Raw genomic sequence first — 19,748 nt, forward strand, 5'->3', positions numbered from 1 at the left:
TACATTAACAACAATCACACATTATATGGCTCTTGTTTCCATATCCCGGAGGTCCTTTCATTTTGCTTCATCCTATCTGGCCTTGTTTATCTAGGTTTTGAGTTATTGTAATCCTTTGCTAGGGGAGTCCAAGGTTTGGACTAATTATTGAGGGAAACCATTGAGCCTATGTTCCTTTGAGTCTGGCTTACTTCACTTAATATGATTTTTTCCAAGTCTTTTCCATTTCCTTACAAATAGGGAGATGTCGTTCTTTCTGACAGCAGCATAGAATTGGAATTCTCTGCCCAATAGTCTCCTTCATTTGTCATAATCAGTAGAAACCTTGGGCTCTCCTAGCAGAGATTTACAACAGAACAAAATCTAGAGACATTAGGCCAAATAGTACAACACTAAATGTAAGGACCTCCAGGATAAGGAAACAAAAGCCATATAATGAGTGACTGTTGTCCTTAATGTACTATGTTATCGCTCTTCTCTTTTGCCATCCTTTGGTTATCTCATATTGTTACAATATTTCACCTTGTTATCTGATATATTTATATGTGCTTAACTGGTTATTTGAAATTGGATAGGGAAGGGGGGAAATCAAGATAAGCAGGGGGAGGGTGGGAGGGAAATGGGGACCATGTCATGAGAAAGGGTATCGATGTTTGCGAAGCTATGCACCTTCTATCTGGTGAATATAATGCAACCCTTCTATTAATCACAATAAAAATTATAAAAAAAAAGAATTCCATTGTGTACAAATACCATGTCTTGTTGATCCAATCATCTACTGAAGGGCAGCTGGGTTGGTTCCATATCTTGCTATGGTAAATAGTGCTGCAATGAACATCATTGTGCTAGTGGGTTTAGAATGTCCTTGTTTTTGGACAATTAGGTAAATGCCAAGTAGTGGGATTGCTGGGTCCTAGTCTTTTGAGGAACTACCATACTGCTTTCCTTAGTGGTTGAATGAGTTTTCACTCCCACCAACAGTGTAGTAGTGATCCCTCCTGTCCACGTCCCTGCCAGCATCTGTTGTTATTAGATTTCTTGATCATGGCCATTCTGACTGGAGTGAGGTAGAATCTAAGAGTTATTTTGATTTGCATTTTTTTTATGGCCAGAGACATGGCACTTCTTCATGTGTCTATCAGCCATTCTTATTTCTTCTTCAGAGAAGTCTCTCTTTATGTCTTTGACCCATCTTTTAATGGGATGGTTGTTACTTTGGAGATAAGTTTTGGAGTGATTCAATTTTTTGAGCTGTTGATATATTTTAGATATGAGGCCTTTGTCTATTGTATGGTTGGTGAAGATTTCCCACTCTGTGGGCTTTCTATTTAGCTTACTAGCTGTGTCCTTTTATGCCAACATTTCTGTCTTTGAAGTCATTTGAAATTTTGTTTGTGCTAGTACCAAGACTTGAACTCAGAGTCTGGAATTCTCACTTGCTTTGCTTACAACTGGCCTTCTAACACTTGAACCATACCTTCAGCCCTGCTTTTTGTTGCTTTTTTTGAGATCTCTTGATAGTATCTTCTGAGTAGCTAAAGTTACAAATGTTATCTTCTTTCTAGGCTTTACAATATTTTCTTTCTACATTTAAAAAATACAAATTTTCACAACAATCTCTGCATCTACTTTAAAATAATAAAAGCACTTGTTAAAATATGCTTTTTAAAGAAGTTTCTCTGAAAAATAATATACTGTGGCCTTATTAAGGTATTATTATTAGGTATTATATAAGCTAGATTCAGTTGCCATGGAGATGGGAAAACAAATCAATTAGCACTGATTCTTCAGGTTACTCTCCAACTTCCTTTCAGTTTCTCCTTGAACTAGAATGTTAGCTAGCCGAAAACATGGGTCATTGACTATATAAGGAATTTTTTTCTTTGGTTCATCATGGGACTTGAACTTGGGTCTGGGTGTTGTCCCTGAGTTCTTCAGCTCAAGGCTACTGCCCTACCCGTATAGAGAAATTTGTGTGTCAGGTAAGGATATGATTTTCTTGCCCTACTTTAAAGATAATGTATTCAATTCCAGAAACTTGGAAATGAATACAAGCTTCAACCTTCCCAAATCTTTATCACGCTAAGAATAATCTTTAGTATTAGGAACACTTCCAGTACTAGGCAGTTTGCCAAATGGAGAAGTTGTATAAGAAATTTTCATTGTCACTCTGTTTTTGCTTATATGTGGCTGTATATGAGGTTGACCTCTTTGTAAATACTAGAAGTCTACTAAATTTGTCAATATAATAATAGATCAAATGTATGATCCTTAATGATCTTGGCTGTCTAGTTTGTTTCCTACATTATTGTCTGCCCTTCCTACTAATTATGTTTTACAGAGAAGTTATTGTGAAATTTTTAAAATTGATTTTCTAGGTGTAGATGTCTACATTTGTTTACATTTTAATGACATTGACAGCATGAGTGTGAGGAAAGATTGTGAGGAAATACAAAAAAAAGAGAAGAAATAAAAGATACTGTGAGGAATTTTAAAAAGCATACCTTGGGACTGGGAGTTTGGCCTAGTGGTAGAGTGCTTGCCTACTATGCACAAAGGCCCAGGTTTGATTCCTTGGTACCACATACATAGAAAAAAAGCCAGAAATGGTGCTGTGGCAAAAATAAATATGTAAATAAATAAAAACAAAAATATACCTTGAAGACTCTTAGTTTCTTATCCTGATGTCAAAGCAGAGCCTTTTGTTGCAAACTTACAGTTTCATTGACCCATGTGAAAATAATTATATTTCAGTTTTCTTTTCCTTCTTTCCAGGTTCATCTTGTGGATGTCTAAAAGCCTCCACTCAGCAGGGTGCCATAGATGTGTATGTAAGCCAACTGGGGAAAGTGGAATTGAAATCACATAAAGGTGAGCCAACTGGAACATTATGTTTTGACATGTGAAATAAGGAAGGTTTTCTATAACACTCAGGAAACAGATGGTCATATTACCTATAATTGCATAGTAACTTCTTTTCTTTTCTTTACTTTTCTTTCCTTTCCTTTTCTTTTCTTTTCTTTTTTTTTTTGCCAGTCCTGGTGTATGAGCTCAGGGCCTGTGTACTGTCCTTGGGCTTTCTCAAGGCTAGAGCTCTACCACTTGAGCCACAGCACCACTTCCAGCTTTTGTCTATGTATGTGGTACCAAGGAATCGAACCCGGGTCTTCATGCGAGGCAAGCATTCTACCACTAGGCCAAACTCCCAGCCCACATAGTAACTTCTTTCAAACAACTTTCTTCTGGTAGAACCTGATTTAAAGACTAGTCTGCTAGCTCTCTAGATGAATGATCATTACAACTTTTGGGACTGGTGGCCACAAAGATGATCTTTTCTTTTGTAGTATAAACAAAAATATTGTAATATTTTGACTATCTGTTGTAGCAAAATTTTTAATGTTACTCTGTGGATATTTCAGATTAGTCATGTCTGAAATAATATTCTTTAGGGGGGAAATGTTCCTATAAGTTGGAGCTTTCCTAGTAGCCTGTAAGAACACCTCCTCAGAGTCTCACTGTGAGTTATTGTCTATTGTAACATGTGATCCTAAAACACAGGTGTTGTCACAAAGGTCCCCTAAGTCAATTATTGACTTCATCTCTTGAAATACCATGACATGTCTCTCCTTTTCATTTAATTTCTCATACAAGTAATTTATTCTGAGCCTAAACATTTTTATTTAAGATGGCTACTTTTTATTCACCTGAAAGCTAAGTTTGTGTGTTATCTGGGTATGCATGAACACATATGTTCATGGTGACAAGTGACTTAGGGAGAGTAGCTAGAATAGCTGACAAGGCCAGAGTACAGAAAGTGAATAACAAGGCAAAGTCTTAAAAATAAAATCTAGAAGTTCTTCCATATTGGCCAGAGCAAGGATAGTGTTTCCTTCCAGAGACTGATTGTTCTTGCTATTAAAAATTCCTTTGCCATGTAATAGTTTTTCATCACTAAGCGTTCCTGTTAGAGTAGGTATGTCCAGGCACACCTACAGAGCCTTCAGGTCTGAAGCTGGGGTAATTTCTAAACACACAAATACGATTTTCCCAGGATCCCCCTCCTTTTACCCCTTTAAAACAGGGAATAATCATACCCTCCATGAGCTACTAAGTCAAGATAAATGCCATATAAATCATGTAATCTCACTCTCTTATGTAGAAAAGCCATGAGCCATTAAAATACCTAGTAACAATAACAAAACAAAGCTTTGAATAAGCAGCTCTTATGTGAGAGTTATGGACACACGGACACACACACATACATACACACAAAGAAAACAAAAACTTTTAGAATTTTTGAAGATTTTAACTCTTTATCCACTTAAAATATTTTCAAGTATTGTTTAAAGTGTTTCAACAACCTATTGAAATAGCATCATGATGTTGCAAAATGTGATTACAATTACACTTTTGTATTTTCTTCTACTGGGCCCAAGTTCCCAACAGAATCTTAAAAATAAATAGAAACAAAAATTTATGCCTATTGAGGACTACAACAGCTAAAAACCTAGATACATAAGGCCATATAGGAAGAGGCTAAATGAAAGGATCTTCAGGATGTGGAAACAAGAGCTTTGTATTATGTGATTGCTGTTCTTAATGTACTATGTTATTTCTCTTCTCTTTGTTGCCCTTTGGTTAATCTCATATCATTTCAGTATCTGACTTTGTTACCTGGTATATTGTATATACGTTTATTTTTTATTTGAAAGAGGAAAGGGAAGGGAGGAAAACAAGATGATTGGGAGGGGGTGAGGGAAGGGAAATGGGGACAAAAACATGAGAGGGGGTGGCAATGTGTGAGAAGTGATGTACCCTCTGTCTGGCAAATGTAATCGTGACCCCTCTATACATTACAGTTAAAACCTTCTGCCTATTGATCTGTTAATTCTCACTCTACTTGAGGAACAGTAATTTTTAAAGACTGATGGAAAGTTAGTCAGGATTCTGTTGCTCAGTGGTTAGTCTTGTGGCTGGCCATGTGAGTCTCCTAGGGCTTCAATGTTTTACCATGTGTACAGAGATGAATATAGAAATGTGTTTGCACTGCTTAACAGATTTAAAGATTTTTGTCATCTTAGCTACTTAGGAGGATGAGATCTGAGGCTGGCTCATAGCCAGCCCAGGGAACTAAAGTCTGTGAGACTCTTACCTCCAATTAATCACCAGAAAACCTGAAGTGGTGCTGTGCTCAAGCGATAGAGTAATAGTCTTGAGCAAAAAAAAAAGCCCAGGGACAGTACCTGAGAGCTGAATTCAAGACCTAGGACCAGCACACACACAAAAGATTTACTCAAGATCATATTGATGCTGTTCATGTGAGAACATTCTTACTTCTGAAACATTTAAAGATAGCAAATCCTTGAAGAATGTTTCTTAAATTCATGATTTTCTACTTTAAAAAGTATAGGTAGAACTAGAAGTATGGCTTAACTGGTAGAGCTTTAGCCTTGAGGGAAAAATTCAAGTGAGCCCTTACTTCAAGCCCCAATACTGGCACAAATACACACACACACACACACACACACACACACACACACACACACGATAGGAAAACACATCTTTTATTTATTTTGAATTTTTTTTTCAGTCCTGGGCTTGAGCTCAGGGCCTGAGCACTGTCCTTGGACTTTCTCAAGGTTAGCGCTCTACCACTTGAGCCTCAGCACCACTGCTGGCTTTTTTCTATGTATGTGGTACAGAGAAGTCGAACCCCGGTCTTCATGCATGCTAGGCAAGCACTCTACCATTAGGCCAAACTCTCAGCCCATCATTTTGAATTTTTTGAAGGGCTGCTTTCATTTTGTTTCTTCCTAAAGGTCTCCTATCTTGTATGGGGATTCTCTTGTCACTGTTTACATGGGAACCCTGGAAAACAAGTCATATTTTAATGAATTAGATACAGTGGTATCCTTGTTTCTTACTGGTTTTGAGGAATCAGTATGAAAGTTTTATCATTTTACTCCAGACTTACATATGCAGTAAGAAAGACTGAGAAATGAGATTGCTTAAGGCGACATATGCAGACCAGAGGGGAAATTATGATACATGAATAAATGAGGTCCAAAAGGAATATTCACCTCATTTATCATCAACATCATTCTGGCTGTCTGTGTCAAGACAGATGGAGTTGTTAACACTTTTTGATAGGGGATTCTTCAATCCCTTTATGTGATGAGAACCAAATAGATCCTATTGAGATAGGACTCTTCTGCTGAATCTCTACTGCAATCTACATAATTGTCTGGACATAGGATTTCACAGCTGATAGAGTACTTTATTCCTTCTTACTCTTTTAGAAGTCTGAATTACAACCAGATTGTGCTGGAAAGAAGTTAAATGTTTTGCCTTAGATACTCAAAACCCTATAATCCTGTCACAGGAAACTTTAGCAGTTGGAATTTGAATAATCATTTTTATTTTTTGTTATTTTTTCCCTTCACACAGTAGGTAATACTGAAGGTACAAGAGCTTAGGGCACTGGTTGATTATAATGATCAGTAAAGTCACAAGTCTTGTAATGTGATCAGCTAGCACTGTGAGAAATACCATGGCATTGAGAGTATGGTCTTTGTGCTCATTGCATTAGGCCTACATTTTGAGCTCAACTGTCTTAGACAAGTTCTTATCTGTATAATTGGAATACCAATCATACTTCATAAATTTGATATAGGGATTAAGTGGCTAGCTCTTGGTAGGTACTCAATTAATAGTATATCCTGTCTGGATACTTCCTGTGTAGTAAAGTACTCTTTTGTGATACTGATGAACTGGGTAGGATTATTCACAGTAACTTCTGAAAGAACTTCTGGAAGAGTAACCAAACCTTGTCTATCTGGAAGTAAGAAAAGATACCGATATTTAAATAATTTTGCTAAAGAATGAGAACGGGGCCAAGAGCATGGTCTACTGGCAGAGTGCTTACCTACATGCGCAAAGCCCTGGGTTGGACTCCTTGGTACCACATACACAGAAAAAGTTGGAAGTGGTGCTGTGGGTCAAGTGGTAGATTGCTAGCCTTGAAAAAGCCCAAAGACAGTGCCCTGGCCCTAAGTTCAAGCCCTAGGATTGGCAAAATAAATAAATATGAACAGAAAACCAGGAGTAATGCTTAGTTTTCAGTCCAAGTGATAGAACATTTTGATTTGATAATGACATTTTGATTTGTCTTTGCATTAATAAGCTCTCCTTTAAATTTATCACAGGTTCTGTTACTGTCAAGGCCCCGTTGTCTCTTCAGACCTACTTACAGTTATCAGGGAAAGAGGTTGATGTCAACCCCGAAGCCAATGTTCAGGAAATGGCCGAAGATCATAAAGATGATGGCGTAACCATTACTGGTAAGGAGGCTGCATTTTACCCTGTGAGGATTTGCCACTATCCATTTATAAGTAGAAATGTGGTGTCGTTCCCTGCATCCATGGTCCTTTTGTTCTTTTTCATTGTCACATTTGGTGTTGACGATTATCCTAGAGTGATACAGCTTGAAAAGACCTTCATAGGATATTTAAGAACATGCATTACTACTATCCTTAGGTAAAACTGATTTGAAAAATTGTCTGGAATGGCTTCTTTCTAATTCTTGAACTTAAAAGCCAACATGTGATATGAAAGTAAAGATAACTTTACACGATTAAATAGGAATTTAGTAAGTTTGCTTTACTAGTCCAGCACATTGTCAGTCCAAAAAATACTCATGCATTTTTTCATTACATCCAGCTACACAGATTGTTGATACGATTTTTCTTATAGATACACTGGGTAAGTGCTATAATAAATGCTGGTGGATTTTTCTATTCACTTCTAGCAGAATGGCATCAAGAAGAACATTGAAATTACTCCGTTAGGAAGATGTTTATTACTTCATAGTTATTATGAGCTCCTTAAACTATGTACTTGTTTTTTTTCTCTTTTTTATATATTTTTATTGTAATTAATAGAAGGGTTACATTATATTCACCAGCTAGAAGGTGCATTACTTCACATACATTGATACCCTTTCTCATGTCTTGGTCCCCATTTCCATCCTCCCCACTCCCACCCCTCATCTTGTTTTCCCCCCTTCTCTATCCAATTTCAAATAAGCAAATACACATTTATCTAATATATCAGATAACAAAGTGAACTATTTACTTGTTTTTATGTGTTACTTGTTACATCTTGCTGGTTCTGACCAACAGATTCTGGGGCACTGGATAAAGAAGTGCTCATGTGGTGATTTACTATCTCAATATTAAATAATTAATATTCCAACTGTCTGAGGTGAGGAATGGGTTTATTGACAAGCATCGTTAATCTGAAGGTCACTCCCTCAACGTCTGCTTTTATAATCTCACATTGGCCTAGGTATTTCCTCTTCTTTTTCTGTTTCCTTTTTTTATTGTATTTTATTGTCTGGGTAGTGTATAGAAGAGTCACAGTTTTATTTGTCAGGTAGTGGGCACATTATTTCTCTCACTTCCCCTCCCCACACCCTCTCTCAATCATCTTGTTTGTCCTTTCCCTTCCCTATTTTGAATAAACAAATAAACATTTATACAATATAACAGGTATATTCTAAGACATACATAATAAGAAATAAGAACTATGAAGATAAGTACTTTCAGAGATTCATTCCTGGTTTTTTTTTTTTTGACAGGGTTACTGTAGAAGGTCAGATACTCTAAAAACCAAGACTACCACACAATCAGGGTTTGCCACAGGTGTTTGGAGGCAAATACCTGTCAAATCTGCAGACAGTCACAGTCCCCACTATATCTTGCTCTTGGATTCCTACTTTCTAAATCAAGAAAGGCCAAATTACTCAACAGTGTAAGAATCAAGGTTCTGGGCCAGGAGTTTGGCCTAGTGGTAGAGTGCTTGCCTAGCATGCACAAAGACCCGGGTTCGATTCCCTGGTACCACATACATAGCAAAAAGTCGGAAGTGGTGCTGAGGCTCAAGTGGTATAGTGCTAGCCTTGAGAAAGTCCAAGGACAGTGCTCAGGCCCTGAGCCCAAGCCCAGGACTGGCAAAAAAAAAAAAAAAAAGAATCAAGGTTCTAGTTGGCCATGGTCCTGCATGCCTAGATCCCACCTACATAGGAGATAGAGATAAGAGGATCACAGTTCAAGGCAAGCCCAGAATACTAGAACAGTGAGGTCTGAGGATCACAGGCCAAGTCTGGATTGAACAGAAGTAGGAAACCTTATCTTAAAAACAAAGTAAGCTGGGAGTTTGGCCTAGTGGTAGAGTGCTTGCCTAGCATGCATGATTCCTCCGTACCACATACATAGAAAAAAAGCTGGAAGTGGTGCTGAGGCTCATGTGGTAGAGCTCTAGCCTTGAGAAAGTCCAAGGACAGTGCTCAGGCCCTGAGCTCAAGCCCTGGACTGGCAAACAAACAAACAAACAAAAAACTGAAAGGCCTGGGGAATTGATGGGGAGGTGGGGAGACATAGCTCAGGTAAGCATAAGACATTGTTTAATTCCCAGTACTATCAAAGGGGAAAATCAGAGTCCTACTGAGTACCAGAGGACACCCTGCACAGTTGGATCCGGGCAAATCTGGGTATTGTCTCTTTTTATTGTATTTTATTGTCAGGGTAATGTACAGAGGGTTTACAGTAATATTTGTCAGATAGTGGGTACATTATTTCTTTAAGATTGATACCCCTTCTCATGTTTTTCTCCTACTTTTGGGAGAAAATGGAATAGAGGGTAGTTAGTGTGGAGTGTGCTGAGATGAAGAGGCAGCAGTCTTTCTTGAAGAAAGAAACTCATCTTTTCTTTTAATCTCTAAAATATTCGCTCCCCAAAAGACTCCTCAAGCCTTTATCATGTAGATGAAATAATTGAAGCGACTAAGAAAATCAGAGCAGATTGCCCCCCCCAGGGATATTTCCACTTTGAAACTTAATTTTAGAAATAATGAGCAGCTTTATATGTGGGTTGTTATTATAAGCAGCTGGGCTTAGCTCATCTGGACCTTCCTCAGAGAGCCTTTGAGGCAGAGAAACAGAAATACTACCCTCTGTGCTAAGAGGTCTGCACTTTATCTATAGTGTGACTTCTACTAGGAAATTTCTACAAGAAGCCATGCCAGTAAAACTTAGTCCTGTGGGCTCAGGCTTCCCACAGGGTTTTTATGTGTCACCCTGTAATTTTACTTGATTTCCTGCTCCATGGTTTCCCTGGTTGTGGCTGTCACTGATAAATAACTCTCAGCTGTACAATTCTTACAGTGATTTGTGAGTATAAAATGCTGTTCTGAGTTCAAAAGCAAGCCCAAGACTTCTAGGGGTAAGATATTTACGTACTAAAGTAGGAAATATTATGCACCACATGTATACTTTTGGAGTGTGTTCTTTGACTTTTTTTTTCAGTACTGGGAATAGAAACGAATACAGAACTCACACAGATGTTAGAATTAGCAGAGAAGGAGAGTAAAATAGTTGTAACTCTTCCATGCATTCCAAAAGTTAAGACATGAGAAATGATTTTAAAAAGAAAACTAAACCAAAATTCCATTTTTTAAAAATGAAAGCTGGAATACCTGACCTGGGAAGTACAATAGATGGGATTAGACATTGCTGAAGGAAAGATATCAAGGGTCTTTAAGGTTAATTCTTAGGTAAAATTAAATTCTTGTTCAATACCTAGATTACTGTTAACTTTGTTAGTGTTTCAAGTATTTGAGGAGAAAGTTAATGGATACCATTACAGCTAACTATATTTTGTGACAGTAAAAACTTCCTGTGAAATTACCTTGAGTTGTGATTTTGTTGAAATATTGGAAGTGATTAACTTTGAAAAAAATTTCAAGCATTTGTACTTTGGAGTGGAAATGGATATGGTTTTGTTTGTAAAATGTATATGTTAAAATAATAAACATTCAGAGTAATCCTTTCCATGGGAAATTTCTAACACAGGGATTTGTAAAGTGCACTGAGAGAGATCATAAGGAGTTTGGTGATAGCAGTGAGAAGTAGGGTCATGAAGACACAGCAGGAGAAGAAGAGAAACCCCCCAAGGGAGTCCATGACCATTCAGCTGTGTTTCAGGAAAGATGGAGTGAGCAGGCACCTAGAAAGGATCAAGGCTGGAATGAACGAAATGAAACAAAGAATCAGAGAAGAATTTCTGTCTAAAAAAACCCCAAAAAACAGTTGATGCCAGGCCCAGTGGCCATCTCTATAGTCCTTACTACCCGAAGCTGACCTCTAGAGGACTTGGAGGAAGGACTGAGTTCTGGTAATGCACATGTGGCAGTGAACCAGCGGTGAAGCAATACTGCTCACCTCCTGGCCAAGATGTGAGAGAGAATGAGAAGGGGCTAGGCCACCCTGCCCTTCAAAGGACCACCCTCAGAGACCTGGGACCTCCCTTGAGGCTCTACTTTTTAGTTTCTGCCACCTCTAAAAATGCCAAGCTGAGAGCTAATCCTTTCACACACAGGCCTTTGGGGGACATTCCAGATGCATGCTGTAGCAGAGGGGTAGGCAGGAAAGATGGCCAAGGGAGACAAACTTTGGGGATTTACAGATATGATCATTGTCTTCACGAGGAAATGATTTTTGCCAGCGTTTACATATATCAAAATGTGTTACATTGTATAATTCAAATATATATTTTGTCACTGATACTTCAATAATACTATATCAAAAAATAAAGCAAGGGCTAGGAGTATGGCCTAGTGGTTCCTTAGTACCACATACACAGAAAATGCCAGAGTAGTACTGCGGATATCCTTGTGAAAGCTCAAAGACAGTGCCCAGGCCATAGTTCAAGCCCCCAGACTGGCAAACAATAAAATAAAGCAAATACTAAAAATCAAACAACAACAAAAAAACAAAGGCTTCCTTTCAGAGTTGTAACAATTGAAAGGAGAGAAACAAACTCATATAGTTGCTTTGAAGCTCTTTCTCAAGTCTTTACTATCTTCACTGAGAGTTTTTGGCATTCTATGATATTTCTGAGCTTTTAAAACATATTGCTAAGATCTATGTGGTTATATATTGCTCATGTCCAGTCAGATATGATTTTATGCAATTTTGTATTCCAGGACACATGAATCAAGCAAAGAAACATGAAAACTGGATTAATGCTACTGCCCCAGAAGGCACTGTACATTTCAGAAATCAAAGCTGGTTCCAGTCCCTGAAACTGCAGAACTAAAGAGTCTGAGTTGTAATTTATGTTTTTAAATAATAGAAGACTTGCGATGATGATACTGCAAATAATATTGTTAATATGAATGTTAAAAATAAAAACAGCATTGGGAACAAATACTGGTGAAATGCTTTAGAAGATCTCTTAAAAGTTTGTATTTAGCTATTGTACTTTTTTTTGTTCTGTAATGAACTACAATACTCCCCTGACTTGTTATTTGGGAATATGTACCAAGACACTCCCCCAACTCCACAAGAGATGCCTGAGACCACACAATTCTGTACCCTATATTTGGAATATGTTTCCCTTGTAAATATATAAACAGATTTAATGCATGTTCCATAATAACTAAGCACTGTGCACTGTGGTTATACCCTTAGAATATCAGTTACCAGGGCAAAATGAATACCTTTTTCCTTCTGCACAATTTTATAGATAAAACATTATTTGTTACTATAGATCTTTGCAACCTCAGCATATATTTTTTCTTAGCTTCTATTTTCTTTCCTGTTCACTTTGAAGAAACACTTTATATGGCTTCTTTTTTGGCATATCCAAGTTGCTAGTATCACTAATCTTGGAGCCATTATTAAGTGAGATAGGTGCCACCTGAACAGGCCTGCTCTGACGACACTGTAATAGTCACCCTGGTAAGCCAGATGGCTGCCAAGTGAATAACAGGCATGCAGCACATACAACATGAATGCTCTGGAGAAGGCACATTTCACATGGACTGGGACAGTGCAGTATTCCATCATTCTCCTCGGGATGGTACATAGTTTTAAGCTTATGAAATATTTATTTCTCGAGTTTATCAACTATAGGTATGTAACTGAAACCATAGAAAGCAAGATCCCAAATCAGAGGGGACAACAACTCCATCACAAAATTGGCACTTTAAAATAATACAAGCTTACACTTCTGTAATTCAGGAGCCCAGCTTAGCTGAATTTTCTGCTCAAGTTATGACAATGCCAGAATCCAGGTGTTGGCCAGGCTGAGTTCCTCCAGAGGCATTGGGAGAACTCTACTTCCAAGTTTTTTTAGACTACAAACAACATCCAGTTCTTTATGTCTGTATGATAGACATCCATTTTCTTGCTGTCAGCTCACAACCACACAAATCTAGAGACAAGCCATCGCTATTCTATGCAGACCCCTCTGTCTTGAAGCCAGCAGTGAATCGTTGAGCTTTTCTCATGCATTGAACATCGAAATTCCTTGAACACTGGAGAAAGCTTTTAAAGGGCTTACTTGATAGGTTGGGTCCCCCTAGGATAATCCATCCCTATTTTACCATATGTAACACAACCACTGGAATGGTAACTCATTCCCTTCACAATGCTTATACAAAAGCATTTATCAGAAGGCAACAATCTTAGAATTCTTGTTGTAGCTCTCATGTGACAAGTATTCTCAGTTCCTAAAGCATCACTGTAAATGTAAACTGTGAATGTTATAAATGTGAAGCAGTTGCTATTATTGTCTTTTATCTCATCTAAGATTATTCCTCACTAGAGGAAGGAAGCATTCAGTTTTTTATTGCTTGATGGATGAAGATTTTCCTTGTACAGTGGCGTGTTATATAGTTTCTTTTAAACTTTGTCCATTTATGAAACTTAAATTATTTTTTAATTTAATTTTGTTGTAAAAGTGATATACAGAGGGGTGATAGTTACATAAGATGAGTACATTTCTTGTTGAACATTGTTACACCCTCCTTCATTTTTCTCCCACTTTCAAACAAATTATACAATAGAGCTATTTATTGAATTATATTTATGACTAAATCCATTCTTAAGTATTTTTATTAAACTTCCAAATATTGTAATTTTTGATAGTCTTCTGTTGTTAATTGTTGCACAGTTCTGTCTTTAATTTCTTATTTGTAAAAGAAAAAGCTTTATGGGATGCCTCAATGTCCTCTCATAAATCTTAGGAAATCAGAATTTTTCCAGCTGAGATATACACATATCTGTCATGGTTATGGTATTGAAGTAAGGAGATTAGGCCTAAACAATATGTCTTGATAATAGAGGGCATTCTTTGATTTACAACTGTGTCTGGAGTTGATAAGTTCCAGAAAAATTTTACTTCCCTTGGATAATCGATCCTTGATTTCCCTTGATTGTGTCCACATTTGATTTTGTTTTTGCTTACATCTAACATCTTTATTAGGTTTAAGTGTCCTTATCTGGTTTTCTTTGCTTTTGTTACTTTTGTTTGGATAAATTCTATATACCTGATATCATTTTGGGCTATATAAACTTTGTGCTAGCTGCATTTGGGGCTTCTGGTCTTTGAGACAAGAGTCTACCGGCAGTCCTCTGGCTCTCCAAGAAAGACTGGCAAGTTGGTCTTTTTTTTTTTTTTTTGCCAGTCCTGGGCTTGAGTTCAGGGCCTCAGCACTGTCCTTGGATTTTCTCAAGGCTAGAGCTCTACCCCAAGCACCACTTCTGGCTTTTTTTCTATGTATGTGGTACTGAGGAATCGAACCCAGATCTTCGTGCATGCTAGGCAAGCACTCTACCACTAGGCCAAACTCCCGGCCTGTAAGTTGGTCTTTTAAGCCATGGCTTCTCTGTTTATTGTGAATGAGTTCCCCTACAACATATGTGTTAAACTATCAGAGGAAACGGTGAGGCAATGAGACAAGTTTTATAATTTTTTCACCTTCCAGCAATTATATAAACATTTTCAAGTTGATGAAACAAGCCAAAAGTTACTAATGAGCTGCATGCCAGTGATTCATGCCTATAATCTTTGCTGCTCATCAGGCTAAGGTGGCAGTTCAAAGCTAGCCTGCACAGGAAAGTCTGTGCAACTCTTATCTCCAGTTAATCAGCAAAAAGCCAAAAGTGGAGCTGTGGCTCAAGTGGTACAATGTTAATCCCATGCCTTGAGTTCAAGCCTCTGGACCAACACACATACACACACACATACACACAATCTAGATAAGAAACTAAACAGCTCATATCTCTTATAATATCTCTTAGCCTCTTTGGGGGGGAAGGGATATCAGAGTTTAAAAATTCCTCACAATGATGAAGATGCTTTGTATTTTAAACTGTTCTCTTATATGGCAACCACTTTGTACAATTACTTAAAGATAATTTAAAATCAGGCACTGGTGGCTCACACCTCTAATCCTTAGGAGGCTGAGATCTGAGAACCATGAATCAAAGCCAGCCTGAGCAAGAAAGTGCATGAGCCTCTTATCTCTAATTAACCATCAGAAAATGAGAAGTGAAGCTGTGGCCCAAAGCTAAAAAGGCTCAGGGACAGCGCCCAAGCCCCACAATTGACAAGAAAATAAATAAAAGTGTCTACGTCTTTTATAATACTTGCACATCCTTAAAGTTGCGAATCAAACTTTGACTTATATGACCATCTTTGCTTTCTTTTCCTCTCTAGAGAGAAACAAATTCCTTGTCAAATTTAAAAAAGAAAAAAAGCTACATCTGAGTGTTGTTTCCTCCAACTATAACCTTAAATTTGATCATCTCATCACAACCATTGGATTAAGTAGGATTCACAATTACTGAGACAGTATTAATAATTATGTGTATCGAGATATTGGTATTTGAAATAAGAACAGCAAATGACTTGCTGCTTGTTTACACTGAGACCAGGCCAGTAATATCAAATGAAGAAAAGTTGCCAAGTTCTAGATTTTGTGTTTTTCTTTTGGAGACAGAATGTCAGATGTTATTTCATCTTCACTGCTGTATGACTCTTTCCCATCAGACTGCCCTTTAAGTGATACGCTACTGCCATGGCCTTTAAGAGGCTTGCCGTTGCTGTCATAGCCAAACCAGTGTGGAGGGTCACTAGAGCTGTATTCCTGCTGCTGAACTGTAGAGGACATTCTTTGAGCTTCCCTCCTGGAATAACAATGATTAGAATTACCTTGTGGCAAAAGCAATCCCTAATACACATTTTTAAAATGGAACTTGAAATTAGAGACCCACCTACTAAAGACAATCTGACCATGCACCAAGGCAGGTCTTAAGTCAGAGTCTTTTCATCCCTGTTGGAATCAGAGAGGAACTTCAGTGAGATCCATACACTCCCTGAATGGTTAAAAATACTGTCCTAGTCTTTCGTAGGAGGAAGTAAGAAAGGATGTATAGAAGGCATCAGAAGAAGTATATCTAACTTGGAAATAAAGCAGTTTTGAAGTCAGAAAGGCTTTCCTGGGAAGTTGGTTTGAATTATAAGACCAGTGCTGTTGGACTTAGAATGAGTAACTATGACATTTACCTAAGAAGGAGCTAGCTACCTTTTCAACTACTGACACTGTATGTCACACTGATTACTAAAGAAATTGACCCAGCTAACGTGCAGAATACCTTATAATATACTTGGAGTAAAGCTTATGCTACATAGCTGTAGGAGTTCAGGTAGGACAATGGAACTAGAAAAGACAGTACTGGTTTTAAATGCTATTTAATTTCAATTAGGTTCTAAAGAAACATAACCAAAGCACAGTGAACTTTGGTGTCTTGGTTTGACCTGCTGAAATGTTAGGGCTATCAGTGTGAGAGGAGTGGGGAAAAGGGAGAGAGGACCAAATGTGTCCTTAAATCACTTATTAACTTCTTAAACCAAAGGAAAATAAGAAAGTCCAGGTGATTTTTGTCTTATTTATATGTGCTTATATGAAACATGGAAACTTAAATAATATTTGAATAAAAGTGATTGATACATACTAATTTCTAGTTCTGAGTTTCTAATCCCTGTGTACAAAAACTTGGCAAACAAGTATCCTCTTTTAGAGAAATACTTATTCTCAAATTTGAAAATGATAAGTTTATGGTTAAAAAATAAGGTATCACATTCTGTTAATTTTTAAATCTCCTTAAAAATTTTAAATCTCTTAAAAGTCCTTGAAATACACCATTATTACATAAAAATAATAAATCTCTATCTTTTGCTTTCCCTATATTCTTTTCCTGCTGGTATTCTTCCTTTTTAGTTCTATGGAGTTGAGATAATTCTATCTCTTAAAAAATTTTTTTGTTGTTGTTCCAAGATTTCTCTCTACAGACTTTACCAAAACATAATAACAAATATTGAGGGGGAGGTTGAAAAATAAAACATTGGCATCATCAGTTCCAGATGAGAAACACACTTTTCTGTGCATTAGAGCTCCTGGCACTCCACCTCTACCTTCCTAACCTTTTAAATCCATGGTTTATAAAGCCACACACCAAGTGCTTTCCTCTGAAGTTAGTTAGGAAATTGATCATAGAATTTAGTTCTTTCAATACATGACTTTGTAGAATTATTTTTAAGTTTTGTTTTGTTTTTAAGAAGATACTGAGCTACTTAAGAGAACATTATATTCTCTTGTTTCTCTGAAATCTTGCATTAGCAGCCCAGAGGAGATTTCAACAGCTCAAACCAGGAGCTCTTGGCTTTTGCTGCTCTGCTAGTCTAAAAAAAAACATTCTTAGGTTCCTCTCCCACTGCCTACCTGCTCCATCTGCCTCCCAACAACAAAGCTCTGGACACACACACACACACACACACACACACACACACACACACACACATACACCACGCACGCACGCATGCACGCACGTGCACATACACAGCAACAGCAGTTCACAGTTCTCCATAACTCAAGACTGTGGATATTGAGTAATACTATAGTTACTGAAAATGGTCTTGACTTACAGGAAAGGAATTTTTGTTTTAGACACTAAAAGATTTGCAAGTTGTTTGTTACATCATGTTATCTTTTCATTTCAGAACAGCAAACTTATTTTTTTTTTCAAATGTCATGTTTAACAAACAAATATTCAAGAAGGGATATACAATCACGGTCCGGGAGTGTGGCCTAGTGGTAGAGTGCTTGCCTAGCATGCACGAACACTTGGGTTCAATTCCTCCATACCACATACATAGAAAAAGAGCCAGAAGTGGTGCTGAGGCTCAAGTGGTAGAGCTCCAGCCTTGAGAAAAAAGTCCAAGGTCAATGCTCAGGCCCTGAGCTAAGCCCAGGACTGACAAAAAAAAAAAAAAAGCAAACTTATTTTTTAAGAATTGTGGGAAGGCACTACAAGGATAAACATTAATTTCAGAAATGTATTTGTATTGGGTCAACTAGCTTAATTATGAAGTAGGATAATTAGGGTGGTACTTGAAATAAAAACAATTATCAAATAGTAGGGAGTTGAGAAAAATCTTAAGAAACAAAGCGGATAGGTGTTATCTCCTCAGTATAGATAAGGCAAATAGAGATACTACTCATTACATGCAGTGTGATGACGCAGCTTCAAAATAAGCTGCCTACTGAGCCAGAGCCATGAGTGAAGAACCTGACAACATGTGCATTTCTTAAGTTTGCTTTATTCAAGGCTGCCTTCCTATCTACTCCGCCGCCCCCCTCCAAAGTCTTTATCGTAGTTTCCCACATAGCTCTGTTTGCACACATGCACTTTGAAAAGTATGGAGAAACTCAAAAATATAGGAATTGAATGTTCTTGCCAGAAACATCTCTTTGTCTTGCCCAAATTATCTATGACCTTTTCTATCCTTTCTCTAGCCCTGCCCTGCTCTCTTCCTCTCTCTCTCTCTCATCTCTCTCCTCTCTCTCTCTCTCTCTCTTCTCTCTCTCTCTCTCTCTCTCTCTCTCTCTCTCTCTCTCTCTCTCTCTCTCTCTCTCTCTCTCTCTCTCTCCTCCTCTCTCTCTCTCTCTCTCTCTCCTCTCTCTCTCTCTCTCTCTCTCTCTCTCTCTCTCCTCTCTCTCTCTCTCTCTCTCTCTCTCCTTTCTCTCTCTCTCTCTCTCTCTCTCTCACTCTCTCTCTCTCTCTCTCTCTCTCTCTCTCTCTCTCTCTCTCTCTCTCTCTCTCTCTCTCTCTCTCTCTCTTTTGCTTGCACACAGCCTAACACTAGACATCACTTTGTTCCAGGCTTTTTTGGGGGCTGGTTTGGCTCATGCCTATTTACTTAATCTTCGTGCTTGAATCATGTGATATATTTTAAACTTCAAGAATGTTCATTCTAACTATCAGTTTTTCCCAGTCTATCAAAGAAGCAGCCTTCAGGGAGTGGCCAAGGATTTCACATGGAACACTTTACAGGTTATAGCATCAGATTAGTTCATATCTTTAGCCAATAAGGAAAAGCTTAATTGCAAGCTGGTCCATAAGATTATTTTCTAGACCTCTAATGGAGTTAAGAGAAGAGTGATAAAGGAGAGCTGGAGATGGGATACAGGCACAGAGTTAACTTGAACATCTGTTTGATTATCCAAGAGAAGATGCTCCACATACATAGGCTACTGGAAAAGGGATATAAAACCACAAATGTGTGGGCCAGGAGCATGGCCTAGTGGTAGAGTGCTTGCCTAGCATGGAGGAAGCCCTGGGTTTGATTCCTTGGCACCACATATACAGAAAAAGTTAGAAATGGTGCTGTGGCTCAAGTGGTACAGTGCTAGACTTGAGCTGAAGAGCTCAGGGACGGTACCCAGGCCCAGAGTTCCAGCCTTACTACTGACAAAAAAAACAAAAACAGAAACAAAAAAAACCCCCACAAAGGTGACTACAGAAGAGATTCCCTTACTTTGACTCAAAATGTTGGCAAAC

The 19,748-nt window shown here is 37.9% G+C and overlaps 2 protein-coding genes across 5 annotated transcripts in view; one reads left to right on the forward strand and one right to left on the reverse strand.

The window, feature by feature from the left end:
- Fam185a (family with sequence similarity 185 member A) overlaps nt 1-13,981 on the forward strand; it is a 37,289-nt gene extending 23,308 nt beyond the window's left edge. Inside the window, exons 6-8 of the mRNA XM_090332919.1 lie at nt 2,776-2,871; nt 7,206-7,340; nt 12,044-13,981. Of these exons, the coding sequence (XP_090189045.1) occupies nt 2,776-2,871; nt 7,206-7,340; nt 12,044-12,156 (344 nt within the window). The 3' untranslated portion in view covers nt 12,157-13,981. The remainder of the gene's footprint in view (nt 1-2,775; nt 2,872-7,205; nt 7,341-12,043) is intronic.
- A 968-nt stretch (nt 13,982-14,949) lies between these two features.
- Fbxl13 (F-box and leucine rich repeat protein 13) overlaps nt 14,950-19,748 on the reverse strand; it is a 129,644-nt gene continuing 124,845 nt past the window's right edge. For 2 of the 4 annotated variants that reach the window (XM_090332922.1, XM_090332925.1), the window contains one exon: nt 15,368-16,034. In XM_090332922.1, the coding sequence (XP_090189048.1) occupies nt 15,818-16,034 (217 nt within the window). In that variant the 3' untranslated portion in view covers nt 15,368-15,817. Of the gene's footprint in view, nt 16,035-19,748 lie in introns of all 4 variants that reach the window. The other 2 variants (XM_090332924.1, XM_090332921.1) reach the window with 2 other exon arrangements.

Source organism: Megascapheus bottae, chromosome 5, assembly GCF_031878675.1.
Source record: "Megascapheus bottae isolate mThoBot1 chromosome 5, mThoBot2.hap1, whole genome shotgun sequence".
NCBI lineage: Eukaryota > Metazoa > Chordata > Mammalia > Rodentia > Geomyidae > Megascapheus > Megascapheus bottae.